This window comes from Eurosta solidaginis, chromosome 4, assembly GCF_040869045.1.
Source record: "Eurosta solidaginis isolate ZX-2024a chromosome 4, ASM4086904v1, whole genome shotgun sequence".
NCBI classification, from domain to species: Eukaryota; Metazoa; Arthropoda; class Insecta; order Diptera; family Tephritidae; genus Eurosta; species Eurosta solidaginis.
In genome coordinates this window covers 92,523,363-92,540,050 of record NC_090322.1, presented here as the reverse complement: position 1 = coordinate 92,540,050, position 16,688 = coordinate 92,523,363, and the positions used below count along the sequence as shown (strand labels likewise).

Here is a 16,688-nt window from a genome sequence, read left to right as displayed (position 1 = left end):
GGGATAGATGCCAATGCAGAGAGAAATGTCAAGAAATCCACTAGTGATTTGGAAGAAGAGCTAAGAGAAATACATGATCTGATAAGGCAACGAACAAGTGTAATTGGGAAGGCCCATACAAAGTTGTAAAACGGATCAACGATGTAGTGTACCGCATACAAACCATCGGTAAACCAAGAACCAAATGAAAGTGGTCCATTTGGAAAGGCTGCAACGTTTAGATCGAGAGATTTGTCTGATCGGGACGATCAGACTTAGGTGGAGGGCAGTGTAACGAATGTTAGCAGCACTGAGCGATGCTATCGTATCTAAGCGGATGCTAAGCAGTGACGTGAATTCACATCCATAGATCAATCATTATGTATCTACATAAACGAAACAATAATTGCGTCTACACATATGTACCATGTACGTATACGAGCAGCGGAGAGTCAATGCACAAACACATGCATATATCTGAGATTCTCTTATAAGTATGCAATGAGAAAAACTATAAAATTTTGCAATTGTAGTTACATCTGAGAAGTTTGAGAGCTACTGGACTAGTAGATTCTGGAATTACCTAGAAGATGCGAAGGTTGAAATGAAAGAGTATAAAAGGCGGCAATTTTAGAGGCGCTGGAATTCAGTTTGATTTGAGTTGTCAAGCAGTTTCGACTAAGACGCTATCTAGCGAGCAAGAGCAGTATTATTTTGAATAGTAGAGTTTCATTTGAGCTATTATTATTAAGCAAGTTATTCGTTGCACAGTTTGAGTGTTATTGTGAAGTACTTTAAATAAAGGTCATTTTGCATTATTACAAATTGGAGTTATTTATTCAACAGTTTAGTGATTCGAACTTAGCAGAGGATTGCAAATAAGGCGATTTGCAAGTAAATTCTTTACAATATATATATTATTGCGCAGCCTTGTAACAATATTAAGCACAGAAAACAAACAACAACAGTATTTCAAGTGTACAACTGGGTGTGTAATATTCGGTTTCACCCGAACTTAGACTTCCTTACTTGTTTTGCTTTATGTTTTACTACAGCTCTCTAACTGTTACTTTATTAAACATATGCTCTTCATATTTTTCTGACTTATAATTATATGCTGTGCACAAATCACAAAGGACTTTTTTCGGGTTGCGAAATCCTTTATTGTGCTCTGAGTTGAAAATTTCCCCATACAGATATTAAGAAGCAGGCTCTGCGTGTCAAAATCTGTTTTAAATTGTATCATATGCGTCATTGCCAAAGAGACACCGCGGATAAAAAAACTAAAATTAAATGATAAAGTGTTTGGCAAGCACTCCGAGTGTATTTCTGCCATGAAAAGCTCTCAGTGAAAACTAATCTGTCTCGCAGATGCCGTTCGGAGTCGGCATAAAAACAAGTAGGTCCCGTCCCGCCAATTTGTAGGAAAAATTAAAAAGAAGCACGACGCAAATTGGAAAAGAAGCTCGGCCTAAAATCTCTTCGGAGGTTATCGCGCCTTACATTTAATTTTTTATTTTATTTTTTAAATGATTTATTAAATGCGCAGATGTTCTCAACCTCTGGAAATTCTATCTCTTTAAGTTTTTGGTTTATCGAAGATAAAATAAAAGCGAAGCAGTCAGTCGAAATGGATTCACATACCATCCAATGCAAAAATTAACTATACACCTTTCACATAAGTGTGCAGTAGCAGAATTAGTTGGACAAAAATAAAAACAACATCTTTAGTACTCTTCTATGCACTTAAAAATGAAATGCGTACTAAATGTGCATCACAACTTATTTGATTTTTGAGATACAGCTTTCTAAACTGACTGCCGAGATGGGGCGTTCTTCAACTGAATTCTGAAATAGAGCGTTTTTAAATATAAATTTGAAATCGGGCATTCTTCAAACAAACTCTTAGAAAGGACGTTTTGAAAATAATTTTGAAATAGGATGTTTTTGAACTGGCTACCAAAATAGAGCGATATTCCATTCAGCAGTCGACTGGACTTGAAAAGCCCCATATGTGTATTAAATATTTTATACAGCCGATTAATCGGATATTATGAATGCAATTGGATCATTGCTCATTCCAATTCATGAAAAGGCTTCACTTGTTTTTGATTATCTTCAAAGTAAAAGAGGAAAGTGCTGCTTTTTATTATTAAATATTTAGTTCCTAAAAGAAAAATATGATTTCATATAAACTTTATGTAAAGTTGGTGTAAGCTTCGAGTTTACAATGGTCTCAACTATACATTTTACATCTTAGTTCAGAAATTGATTTTCGAAAAATTACAATTGTAACTCAGAATTTCCGTTTCCGAACTACAAAAAAAAATTCTGAACTTGAATTTTAATTTCTTGAATTTCAATTTCAATTTGCTGAAGTTCGGAACTAAAAAAACTACCTTACTTCTCTTAACTCAACGAAAAAAACCATCGTAAACGAGTTTGTAGCTGAAGTTTCATCGTATAAAAATCTTATACAAACTCGCTTTGTACTAACATTTTGATACAATAACCAGAAATCCTAGTACCTACGCAGCCACTTCGCTGGGTTGGAAATTCTCAACCGATATTTATGAAATATTGGTTTGTATTAATTTCTAAAATACATTATTTAGGAAAAACGGAGTGGTCAAGTTTGTTTAATAATAGAAAGATTAAGTGTAATGCATATTTATTTTGTAATTTGGAAATTTAACTTTACCAACTTGCCTTAATTTTTATAACGCAGGCTGCTTTGCAGAGAATAATGGTCAAGGTCCAGCAATACATAGATTTCGGGCTCTTCTTAATAAGGACAACACACCATTTCTTTCTAATTCATCTACTGGCCCCATACGAAGATTGTGGAATTATCTAGTAAGACAAGAACAAGCCCAGGATGTTTTTATCAAGGCAGTATTTGGTAAGAAAATGGATTGTAGGATGATGACACGGGATAATGTGGATTGCAAGTTGGAAACAGGTATCAACTTATTCTAGATTACTTTAGTACTTTCATTCCCGCATTGCTTTTGGACGTAGACTAACTAAGGGCCATTTGCACCATCTTCGTTTAACGCTTATTAGCACTTTATTTGACATATCTCGACTCAGCCGATTTTTTGTCAAATAAACTACCAGTTAGTGAAGCCGTAGATGGTGAAAGGCCGTAAGTAAATATAGCTTAAATAACTGAGCCGTATGTACTTGTAAAGCAAATTTCGTTTGTCTTAAATTTGAAAAAACATCGTTAACTTACTCATAAGGGCCTTAACCAACAAAAAAATTTTAAAGGAGAATTTAAAAATTCGGTCATTAAGTGAGGTCCAGTAGTGTAGTGAGGGGAAGCAAGGGGGCATCTTGCCCCGGGTGCTACTCACAGGGGGCGCCAAATGGTCCGCAAAGCAGAACTTCCTGGATAATTTGTATTTTTATTATAACGGATTTCTGGAAAATATTGATTTCTGGAAAAAATTTTCTATACTAAAAAATACAAGCATATGTATATCCGGAACACTTGCGATAGGTTGTGGAATAATAATAATAATAATAATAATAATAATAATAATAATACTAATAATAATAATAATAATAATTATGACAGAGTCTTTTAACGTGCCACATTTAATTTGATACAATATTTTCTTAAGATTAAGGATTAGGGATAAATGACTTAAATCTACAAGTTATTTGAACTTTACAATAAATTACAAGATACATTGATCAATAAGCAAATAAACGTAAAAGGAATGAAGGAGAACATAGGTAAAGAAGGAAAGAAAGAAAGGGTGTATTCAATATTTTTAGGTAAGCATGCGCAACTTCCGTGATATCATAATTTTAATTTTGAATAATAATAGTATAAAAGTAGCATTCGATAGTATCTGATAATCACAATTGTGGAACGCCCTGTTAAAGTTAAGATAGGGATGAGTAGCCAGTAATTGAAAGCATATATTTTTTCTCACGTTCAACGTTATAATGTGTAACGAACTTCTCCCGAATGCTGCCGTATACTATTGAAGAAGGGTCAGGCGCATGCTTCCGAGACTGGTCTGCATACCTTGCTATGGTACGGTCTGGCTCAGGGAAATGGGAGTGGGGTTGTCTCGGTTACATACAGCGAAATTCGTACGAAACAAAATCTGTATGCAGGGTATTTAACACTCTTTACCTCATGAACGGAGATAAAAATACAACAAAAAAAAAAAAACCAGCGAAACTCAAGCAGCGAAACAAAAAAATTTTATAACAAAAGCGGAATCAAAAAGGGTCATTGCAACCAGCGATGGAGGGATTGGTAAGATGGAATTTTCCCTCCTGGTCTTTACACAGCCAACCTGTTAATGTACCTTGACTTTATGTACATTAACCCCAGAAAGATACTTAAACCAGGTATGCTAACCTTTCCCTACATTTCGTCATCAAAATGAAAGAATTAGAAATCAATTTTTTTCTTTTAGACTACTATAATTTCATACTTTTATTGGAATAAAAGTAATAACTAACATTATTCGATCAGCTAATTTGTACGTAATAATATAACAAAAAAATAAATCCATCCTGTTCTCAGTTTTTAGATATTTTTAACAATTTATTCAAAAGCCAATTAATACGACCTAAGACTAAAATATATCTAATTAATCGATATATTTATTATTCGGATATACGAGCTATGGTTTGGTCCGTTTATTGTAATAGCTTTATACCTAACTAGCAGCCCGTGTGCGACGTTGTTCACAGGTTCAGCTTTTACATTTTTTAAAGATGCTTTAATATTAAATACACAATGTTTTGAAATAAGCAGAACATATTGGTTTCGATATCCATTTACATATGAATATTAATTTCTCTTATATTTACATTCGATTATTAGAAAGGCACATAACGCTAAATTTAAAAGTCCTTCAGAATATACTACATTTTTAGTTTTATTATCTGAAGACAGTAGTGTAGCCTGGTTCTGAGGGTTCCCAGTTCTGGACATTGCAACATACAATTGCCCATGTTCTGCCCGTAAGTCAATCCCAACATAGTTGAACGTTTGTCCTTTCGATTTGTTTATTGTCACCGCGAAGGAAACTTTCACTGGATATTGCAATCGTTTATATTGGAAAGGAATATCGGTCGGAATCATAAGTAAGCGAGGTATGTACGATGTTTCTCCTGCAGCTGGACCCGTAAGGATTGTTATTTCTAGGATATTGTTATGCATTCGCTTTATTTGTAATCTCGTCCCATTGTATAACGTGGCTGGCTTTAAGTTGCGCACTAAAATAACTGGAATGTTACTTTTTAACTTTAATTTATGAGGGGGTAAGCCAGAGGGATTAAGAGAATTTAAAAACTCAGTAGGGTAGTTTACGGCATCTTCTCTATTAAGGACAGAGTCAGTTGATAAATACTATCTAGCTTCGCTGGGAATTCTATCTATAATTATGTTGTTAATTTCGTCTACCGTTTTATTTCTTGGTGAAACGATAGCCCCTCGCATAGCCAGGTATATGGCTTTCGGATAAATTTGCAATATTAATTCGTCCACGTTATGCACCACATTACCCAGCTTTGAATCAACTATAAAGTAACCGTTCTCATTGGAAATTTTACCACCTCCTATGTCGATTAAATCCTGAGGAAATGTACTAACATTCGCATTGTTCGCAGACATAATTTCTCTACGTGATTCCATAATAAGGATGCCTTGGAGAATGATTTGACAATATCAGCACGAGTTCCCTTCGTCACTACAGGCAAAGTCTGACGAAAATCTCCTTCAAAAAGGATTGTTATTCCACCAAAGGGTTTGTCGTTAGATCTTATGTCTTTTAATGTGCGATCTACTACCTCAATATGCGCTCGATTGGTCATTGTAGACTCATCCCACACTATCAGTACAGCTCCTTGTAAAATTTTGGTCAGTGACCCGTTCTTTCGAATTGAGGAAATCTGTTATTCTTGAACGGATACGCTTAGGGACAACTTCAAAGTGGAATGGGCTGTTCGAGCAGCGGATAATAGAGTCGCTGCGATTCCCGATAACGCTACTTCCAGTGACACGTGGCCTTCAGATCTAGCATAAGCCAGAAGAAGATTAAGTAAAAAAGTTTTTCCACGACCACCAGAAGCATCTAGGAAAAATACCAGCTTTGTTATCTACGCTGTTGACAACTTTGCCAAATGTTAGTTACTGATCCGAAACCATTTTTGGTACATTAGTTGCAAGGTAGTCAATTAAAATGTTAACGTCACATGCACGCCTCAATGTGGTCTCAAAAGGGCATTCAGTTCGTTGAATATTCCGATTTGGATAAGACAGCCACAAACTCGATAACTCTTTTTGTCCTATTAGTTTGTCATTGATGTCAATTAAACCTTAAAAAAAAGTAAAATAACTTTCTTAAATTGTCGTTAATTTTTATCAAACCTTGGTTTATCAAATCTTCAAAATGAGTAGATCGGGCTCGTTACGTCTTCTGCGCTCATTAAAAAGAAAGTCTTCACAGAAGTCATTCTTGAATGTGTTCCATTGCAATTCAGCGCTTGAAGGCTGACCAAAAACTATTATAATGCAGAATAACTCTCTCAGCTTTGTCGGTGAATGTAACAGAGATGCCTCAGCTAATGCATGTTTGCAATGATCGTCATTTTCCAAAAGGTTTAGCTCTCGGCAAGTGGCTTGAAAAGTATTAAAAACTATACCATTTACAGTCCTCAAGCTTTCCAAAGAAGTGGGTCCCCGAATATTTTGTAGCAGTAAACGTATATAAAAGCATTCAGTTTGATTGGGGTGGACATTATAAACTCTACCAAGTGCCGAATCCTTTTTGATATCGGGGTTACCTTCAACAGCAACTCCGCGCTTCTTTCTGGAAAACGTATGATTGCTCCACGTATAATAAGACGGCACTTCGTGATAAATAAGCGTTTTCGCAAATGAATCGGTGGCGTATAAATCAAAAAACGCTATTAATGTAGTTGTACGCGGATTTTCAAAAACTTTGTCTACATTGTCTTCTGAAAAGTAAACTCGTTGTCCGTTCTCTAAATGCACTGCTAAGTGCACAACAGTTGGTAATAGCTCATGAATTGGAAGATAAAAAAAGCCAAAAGGACTCCGAAGTGCTAATATTACGACCGTTGGAAATTTTTGAATTTCATCAGAATTCTTTTGGAAGAAAAATGTAGCCTGATCTGTGGCCTTGTTGACATATTTGCATACGTATTTTATAGATTTAATCGAATGACAGTATTCAACATTTATATCAGCTGAAAAGCACCGCAGGAGCATAGGGCAATAAGGAACGAATCTTCGTTTATAGCATCGCGCAAGTGTATATACTCTTCAGCTCGTAGTTTTTGCTGATTTCTGTGTATAAAATTTAATCTTTCAGAAATCATTTTTGCCATCATGTGCACTGAGTATTGATTTAATAAGTTTTTAAAGTAATGAAGCTGATTTAAACAGTTATCTCTGACCATAAACCGGTAAGCATAGAACTGCATGCCAGAAATATAATTGGTTCCATTACAATTTGGCATGTTTAAACAGTATCCGTCTTCTCCTCTTAAAAACATGATCGGATACTGAAGTGGATCATATGCTCGATGCAGCTCTGAGACTCGTTGGAGCTGTCCTGCACGACAGTGAAAAACAATATCTCTCGGCCCTTTGTCTTCGTCTATCAAAAGTACGGCTACCTCGTTTACTAACGGTGCATTATATCGCCCTCTGTGCTCATTAGCAGGTAGTTTGTCCGCATGGATAAGCAACCGAAAATCATTTGCAGACTCGGACCTCTCCATACGCTCTAAATTATATTTGAAGCTCGAAATAAAAGAGTTATATGTATGCAGCAATACTGTAGTATATCTATAACTTCCATATTAAACGTTGGTATCATGTTTGAGCGAATGGAGGTTTGGTCAGCCTCGGAAATAAAATACATTTGTAGGTACTGGGCATGTAAATCCGGTTCTGGAAATGGTGATCAAATAAGATGGTATACCTGACCTTGAATTTTGTAAGTTGGCATGAAATTTCCTTCTCTTATCTCATGCGTTCCAAAAGAAGTCATTTGAAACAAACTATTGTACTTTCTGGCATTATCCAGAAAAGGTGTTTGATAATGGATGAGTGCCGAGAATTGGGGATTTTAGTGGGTCCGGTGGCTACTGAAGATTAGGAAGAATGATTTTACCTCCAGTACAGCATAAACCTGGCGCCTCGCCACTCCATTTTTTTGCACCGCAGTGAACACAAACCACATTCATTCTTCCTATTCGAAGATCCTTTGAATTGGCATAATCGTAATTTAATTGGTAATTAAATGCGCATCTACTGGAAAAATAATAAATCGGAATGCGTTCTTGCGCACGATATGTAGCTGCTGTTAACGCATTGTGCGGTGTTTTCCGACTTAGTCTGGTTCGCACTTTAGGCATTTTCCTTTTTAGCAAGTTCACACCTACTCGTATAGGTACAGTTACTCACAAAAATAAGTATACACCTTTACTTAAGTATACACCTTTTTATAGTTTTTTTTATTACATTTTCTTATAGGAAATTAGCTTAAATAAATTTGCTGAAGCCGAAGTTGATGAGAACTTTTCAAAAAGGGGTGTATAGTTTTTTTTCCAGTGACTGTATATAAATTTTCTCTGATTTTAATTCTTCTTTTAAATGTACACAACTATTCGTGAAAGCAGCTATTCGTAAATTATGTTTTCAACTGTTTCTCAATTATTAGCAGAGATATATAAATTTTCACTGATTCTAATTCCTTTTTAACATGTAATCACGCAGTAAGAAACAAATACGCTATTAACTTTCAAACAAAAAGCAAATCATACTCTATTTTAAAAACAGTAATCGACGCTGTAAGCAACCTGTTAATGATTACATGTATGCAAATACTTTTCTGTTACATATGTATCTTAACACCTCGATAGATGCCGCACCGTTAAATTTGATTATATACTTAATAGAAAAGTCAAGTAACACGGTCCACATTTTGGTGAATATCCCGAAAACAGGGTTACACACGGTACTAATAACAACACCATGTTAAAGCACTTGTCAACACCTTTCATTTGACACCCATATTGTAGAAAAGCCATCTAGGGCCACACCTGGTCCATATTTTGGTCAATACCTCAAAAACGGGGTCTTATATGGGACTAATAACTACACCATGCTAAAGCACTCGTCAACACCTTTCATTTGATATCCTTATTGTATTGTAGCGAATGTTAGCAGCACTGAGCGATGCTATCGTCTCTAAGCCGATGCTAAGCAGTGACGTGAATGCACATCAATAATTCAATCATTATGTATTTACATAAACGTAACAATAACTGCGTCTACATATATGTACCATGTACGTATACGAGCAGCGGAGAGACAATGCACTAACACATGCATATATATGAGAAATTTGAGAGCTACTGGACTAGTAGATTCTGGAAGCGCCTAAAAGATGTATAAAATTGTGCAATTTTAGTTATAGCTGAGAAGTTTGAGAGCTCATGTACAATGCTAGTAGATTCTAGAAAAATGCCAACGAGGAAACCAAAGAGTATAAAAGGCGACAGATGTAGAGGCGCTATAATTCAGTTTGAGTTGAGCTATCAATCAGTTGAATAAGCACGCGATCTGGCGGCCAATAGTAGAGTTTCATTTGAGTTATCAATCAGTTTGGTTATTAAGCCAGCGAGTAGCAAAGTATAAGTGTTATTGTGAAGTACTTTAATAAAGGCCATTTTTCCATTATTCACTATTGGAGTTATTTATTCAACAGTTTAGTGATTCGAACTTAGCAGAGGATTGCAAATAAGAGGATTTGCAAGTAAATTCGTTACAATTGGTGTCAGAAGAGGAATTGTTGAATAAATTCCAGAGGACAACAATGACATGGCAAAGTTCAGTGAATTGAAGATCCAGCAACTAAAGAAGGAGTTGGAGAGCCGTGGATTGAATACAAGCGGCGTTAAACTTGAACTTCAGGCACGGCTACGAGAGGCAATGGAAGCAGAAGGAATTGATGTGGAAGAGTATGACTTTCATCTTGATGGCGAGGAAATAACAAAAATGGAAGAAACACCGCAGACAATGGCGAACACAGACCTGAACATGATATTGGCTGCAATATCTGCTCAAACATCGACAATGTCATCACAGATGGAATCTCAAGAGACACGTATAACATCAAAGATTGAAGCACAAGAAACGCGTATGTCAGAAATGTCGACACAGATTACATCGAAGATGGAAGCACAAGAAACGCGTATATCCGAAATGTCGTCGCAAATGTCATCTCAGCTGGAATCGCAGGAGAACCGTATAACAGCGAAGATTGAAGAACACGAGGCACGGATATCCGAAATGTCGGCTCAAATTTCAGCACAGATATCATCGCAGATCTCTGCTCAACTGGAAGAGCAAGAAGGATGTATTTCCTCGAAGTTGGAGGCGCAAGATACAAAAATTTTACAGTTTGAAAAAAAAATCGAGGCCGAGGTGGATGCTTTGAGAGGACGTATCGAGCAGTTGCAACTAAATCGCCCAGCAGTTTCAACTAGTAATTCAAAGGTAAAAACACCATCCTTTGACGGTTCTGTTCCTTTCCAGGTCTTTAAGCTACAGTTTGAGAAGACCGCAGCAGTGAACAACTGGAATGTGGAAGATAAAGTTGCTGCACTCTTCGCAGCATTGAACGGACCAGCTGCCGAAATCTTACAGACTATCCCAGAGTACGAACGGAACAGTTATGACGCATTGATGGCTGCTGTAGAACGGCGATACGGAAGCGAACACAGGAAACAGATATTTCAAATAGAGTTGCAAAACCGCTACCAAAAAGCAAATGAGACATTGCAGGAGTTTGCTTCGGATGTTGAAAGGTTGGCACATTTGGCAAATGCGGACGCACCCGTGGAGTACACCGAGAGGGTAAAAATCCAGAGTTTTATAAATGGCATACGGGACGTAGAAACGAAGCGAGCGACATATGCAAACCCAAAACCCACATTCGCAGAAACGGTATCCTATGCACTGACTCAAGAAACAGCGTCGCTTTGAGTAAACCAGTTTTCAAAGCACGCCGTGTGGAAGTAGAAAGGCCAGAGTGGGTAGACGCAATATTGGAGGCGCTGAAAGGATCGCAAAAGCGGAGTGAAAAAGTTATCAAATGCTTCAAATGCGGGAAGTCCGGTCACATTGCACGTCATTGCGATCTTGGTCCTAATAGTTCCAACAATGTGGGTGGCGGTAAACGCAAAGCTGGCGGAAATGAGCAAGAGCATGTCGAATGTAAAGAACGAAAACTTGCCCCGGCTATTGAATGTCCTGTGATATCTGTGTCGCAAATTGGAAGGAAATCAAGCAGTCTTGCCGTCAGAGGGAATGTGGTTGGTAAAGAACGTGTACTGACTGTAGATACGGGCGCATCTCATTCCTTGATCCGATCTGACTTGGTCAACAGGAGAGTAAAACCGTTACCTGGAGCAAAGTTGCGTACGGTCACTGGCGAGTATAACCAAGTTCTGGGAGAAGTGATATGTGAAGTATTGATTGGGAAGGTCATGGATGGTCAGATATGCAGAGAAGGGTTATGTGTTATGAGAACCAGGATGTACCACTTAACTTTAGTTTGGAGGAAGGGTTCAGCAATAATCGAGTACTAGTGAAGAAGACTCGACAAAGGCCACGAAAGTCAACGGTAAAGGTTGATAGATCGAATGGACCAAATAAAGCGAAATCAAAAGTACCTGCGAGAGAAACACTGGCATTGACAAAACCAAAGGGACGCACGAAAACGAAGGAAAGAAATTCCCAGAAGGAATGCGAGGGTAGTTTCAAGCCAGGGCGCACCACTGTTGTGAAACGTGTGAACGATACTGATTATGCGAAGCCAATCCGTCAAGCGCAAGCTCTTCGAAGTAGTTCATTGGCCAAACAACAGAGTGCGAGGGAACGATCCAGGATAATGTGTAGTAAGATGAAACGCAGTTACGATGAGAACAATGAGTCGGAAGGCTTCTTGGCGGAAGATTTTGTACTGTTATACAACCCTCACCGGCGGAAAGGTGTTCCATCCAAATTTCGGTGCAGTTGGGAAGGCCCGCACAAAGTTGTGAAGAAGATCAGTGATACCATGTACCGCATACAAACAATTGGGAAGCCACGAAGTAGAAGAGTGGTACAATTGGAGATGCTAGCGGCGTTTAGATGGAGAGATTTGTTTGATCGGGACGATCAGACTTAGGGGGAGGGCAATGTTACGAATATTAGCAACACTAAGGGGTACTGTCATCTCTAAGCCGATGCTAAGCAGTGACTGTATGCACATCAATAATTCAATCATTATGTCTACACATATGTACGTACACGAAGCGGAGAAGCAACGCACAAACACATGCAGATATCTTATCTGAGATATGCAATTATAATTGTGGAAGTGTCGCTCACAAATACACGCCCATGTGAGAGAAGCTATAAAGATTGTGCATCTGCAGTTATAGCTGAGAAACTTATAGCAGATAACCAACTAGTAGATTCTAGAACAGAACCGCCTAGAAATGTCAACGAGGAAACCAAATACTATAAAAGGCAGCAACAGTAGAGGCGCGACAATCAGTTGGATTTCAGACGCCAGCTAGCGAGCAATAGCAGTATTATCAGTTTCATTTAAGCTATTAGTGGCGAGTTATAAGTGTTATTGTGAAGTACTTTAATAAAGGCCATTTTGCATTAGTAAATATTGGAGTTATTTATTCAACAGTTTAGTGATTCGAACGTTAGCAGAAGATCGCAAATAAGGGGAATTGCAAGTAAATTCGTTACAATATATATTAGTATAGATTATATAAATATTAATTTCAAACATTCGTAAGTTTACTTGGGAAATCTTATTATTCGCAAATCCCCTCAATATATGGGCTTTGTTTTGAGTTATCAACTCGATTTTTGCGCTGAAGTAAAATAAATATACGTAACGACTAAAGACACGAACTTGTGCCAAAGAGAAAATATGCAAACGAAACGACTTAAGAAAAGAACTCGTCCACGGTAATGAAACAGCTTGTGACTGTGTAACTATTATGTTAAAACGCAATCAAACTTAGATTTCAAATCGCGGTTCAAAATGTAAAGACAAAAAGGGAAATTTTCACCTAATTATTACCAATAAAATGAAAAATATTTGCCAAATCTAACACGTCGACAAATGTTTCTACTAAAAAAATACAATATGTATGTAATTTAAGTATATTTTTTTTCTACTTAGTTTATCTCCATCGATGCGACGGTGAGCTCAGCGACGACGACGTGACGGTTTTGCAATTCAATTTGGAATATCTGCTTTCTATGCTCGCTTCCATAACGTCTCTCGACAGCGGCCATCAATGCTTCATAGCTGTTGCGTTCGTACTCTGGAATAGTCTGTAAGATTTCGGCAGCTGGTCCTTTCAATGCTACGAAGAGTGCAGCAACTTTATCTTCAGCATTCCAGTTGTTCACTGTTGCGGTCTTCTTAAATTGTAGCTTAAAGGCCTGGAAAGGAACAGAACTGTCAAAAGATGGTGTTTTTACCTTTGCATTACTCGTTGAAACTGCTGGGCGATTTAGTTGCAACTCCTGTATACGACCTTTCAAAGCATCTATTTCGGCCTCCATTTTATCTTGTCGTTCACTAAAAGCCTCCAGCTGCGATGAGACTTTTGTTTCCTGTGCCTCTAGCTTCGTTGAGATACGCTCTTCCTGTGCTTCGAGTTGTAATGTTATGCATGCTCTATTAATTGTTCTGCAATTTGTGACGCCATGTGTGTTTTCTGTTCATCTAATTGTGCTTCAATCTTAGATGTAATCTGTGTCGACATTTCTGAAATACGCGTTTAATGTGCTTCTATCTTGGATGTTACTGTCCATGTTTGAGCAGTTATTGCAGCCAATATCATGTTCAAGTCTGTGTTCGTAACTGTCTGAGATGTTTCGTTTTTCTCTTAAATTTTTGTTGTTGTCTCGTCGACAAGACATACTCTTCCACGTTAATTCCTTCCGCTTCATTGCCTCTCGTAGTTGTGCCTGAAGTTCGAGTTTAATGCCGGTTGTAATCAATCCACGGCTCTCCAACTCCTTCTTCAGTTGCTGGATCTTCAATTCACTGAACTTTGCCATGTCTTTGTTGTCCTCTGGAATTTATTCCACAATTCCTCTTCGAATTTACTTGCAATTTCCCTTATTTGCAATCTTCTACTAAGTTCGAATCACTAAACTGTTGAATAAATAACTCCAATATTGAATAAAGGAAAAATGGTCTTTATTAAAGTACTTCACAATAACACTTATACTTGCAACTAACTTGCTTAATAACCAAACTGACTGATAGCTTAAGTGAAACTCTACTATTGCCCGACAGATTGCGTGCTTAATCAATAACTGCTTCATAGCGCAAATCAAACTGAATTCCAGCGCCCTATATTTGCTGCCTTTTATACTCTCTGATTTCAACGTTCGCATCTTCTAGGCGCTTCCATTTCCAGAATCTACTAGTTGCCATCAGCTCTCAAATTTCCCAGCTGTAACTACAATTGCACGATTTTATAGCTTCTCTCATTGCATACTTTCAGGAGTATCTCAGATATATGCAGGCGTTTGTGCATTGCTTCTCCGCTGCTCGTATACGTACATATGTGTAGACGCAATTATTGATTCGTTTATGTAGATACATAATGATTGAATTATTGATGTGAATTCACGTCACTGCTTAGCATCGGCCTAGAGATGGCAGTACCCCTTAGTATTGCTAATATTCGTAACAATATATTTTTTCTTCAATTTCCGATGGAAAACTTCGTGGTAATTGTTACACTTGTTCACTATTGCCCCAAACTTGGGCTTTTCTTAGGGTTTATACCCGGGGATTTTAGTCCCAACGCACGTGGGTTTGGGTCCGACGATTTAATTTTTGCCAGCCGTGGTGGTCTTTTGGACAACTATATCAACTTTAGTATAAATATTTTTTTTTCTATTTCTGATGAAAAACGTCTTGTTAGTTGCTAGACTTTGTCTCTATTGCCCCAACTTGGGCTTTTCAAGTTTTTATACCCGGGGATTTTAGTCCCAACGCACACGGGTTTGGGTCCGACTTTTTCGCCTTCCGTGGTGGTTTTTCCGATGTCTCCTCAAAAACTGACTTTGTTAATTTCTGGCCTACGCGTTCAAAGCCTCTGCTTCTACCGGGAGTTTTCCAGTTTCCATATCTTCTCTTCTTCAATATAGGTTAAACGGAATAATCGCCTGATCTTCCGTTAGACATTGTTTTTTATTTTCTTCTTGATATACCTTTGTGCAGTCAGATCAGACAATGACTTCTTTACTCGTATCGAGAGATGAGAAATAACGTCATGGATCACGCCATCCAAATTTGCTTAACAAAAAACTTACTAGTCCAAAAAATTTAGTGAAAATTGCGTCAACTATAAATAAATCATCTAATTAACTGTCGATCGTTGAATAGCAAACAACCAACTCTACAATTTTATATTCCCCATTTCCTCCTCTTAGGGTTCGAACTTGGTACTTTCTCTGTCGGGTGCTTCGCCCTCTTTCCCTGGCGTAGTTAGGCTATTTCACCTTAAATAAGGACGGAGATTGTTCTTGGTAATCCGATCCGGTTTGGGACTGTTTTTATATGATCAAAATCTACTACACCTCGAATACAGAAAAAAAAAAATCTACCACTTTCTTGTAAAAAAAGAAACAACAGAGAAAAAGGGGCAGATGAATACTAGTTTGGCATAGCATTCATACTGGTTGTGCGATAGTTTGCATCATTGGATTTTCTGCAAGCACACACACAAATAAAGTTTGTATGTAAAATATACACAACCACAAGCAAGCAATATGTGCTACTCTGAGAGTGATGCTAATTTTTCCACTCTTTGCAATAACAATGTTAATAGCACGGGGAGTGAGAGAGTCGTGCGCATAGCTCATACATTAAAATCAAAATTCAACAGACTTCCATGCAATGCAATGCAATGCACTGCATAGTCTAATCAAGTACATGCAAATCTCATTGAACAGATATTGTTTGTGAGAGCAATGTTGCTGTGCCCTGCTATGCTATGTAAGTATAACTGACCCTTTACGCTCGCTGACTCACAAGCATATAACTCTGTTGATACGTCGAAAGAGGATAAATCAATAAGAGACATCACTTAACATGTTTGCTTCGAACCCAAACTACTCGCTGATTTAGATTGGCGTTACTGACATTTCTTTTTACGGCTGTTCGCAAAAACACGGCGAAAACCACGGTTGCCACTTCGGACTCTGGTGCGCTGGTACCTTTTTGTAAATTTTGGTGCTTTTTAAGCAAGTAGCCACGATTTTGATATTTTTGTCTTTTTCACTACTGCACAGATTCAAAAATCGTTCAATCATTTAATTGTAGCAGAACAAAGGCAATTCCGGCACATAAAGGAGAAATGTCGGATTTTCCAAAAAACAAACAAATTATGTAGATAGTTGATGAAATAACGGACTTATCAGAACGCGAGGTCTAGTTTTGGTGGTTAGATATTTCGATCGATTAACAAACAAATTTCGTCATAGATTTTAGTTACTAGATTAGCCTAATAAAAGTGATACAACACTGAATTAAAAATTTATTTCAAAAGCACGTGTGCCTCTTGGTAATTTTATGAAACTTTCCATTGATGGAGCCAAT

The 16,688-nt window shown here is 37.5% G+C and overlaps 1 protein-coding gene across 1 annotated transcript in view; it reads left to right on the top strand.

The window, feature by feature from the left end:
- Positions 1-16,688, top strand: part of Rbcn-3A (Rabconnectin-3A) — a 2,573,828-nt gene that overhangs the window by 1,325,111 nt on the left and 1,232,029 nt on the right. The window contains exon 31 of the mRNA XM_067779516.1: positions 2,708-2,941. Within this exon, the coding sequence (XP_067635617.1) occupies positions 2,708-2,941 (234 nt within the window). The remainder of the gene's footprint in view (positions 1-2,707; positions 2,942-16,688) is intronic.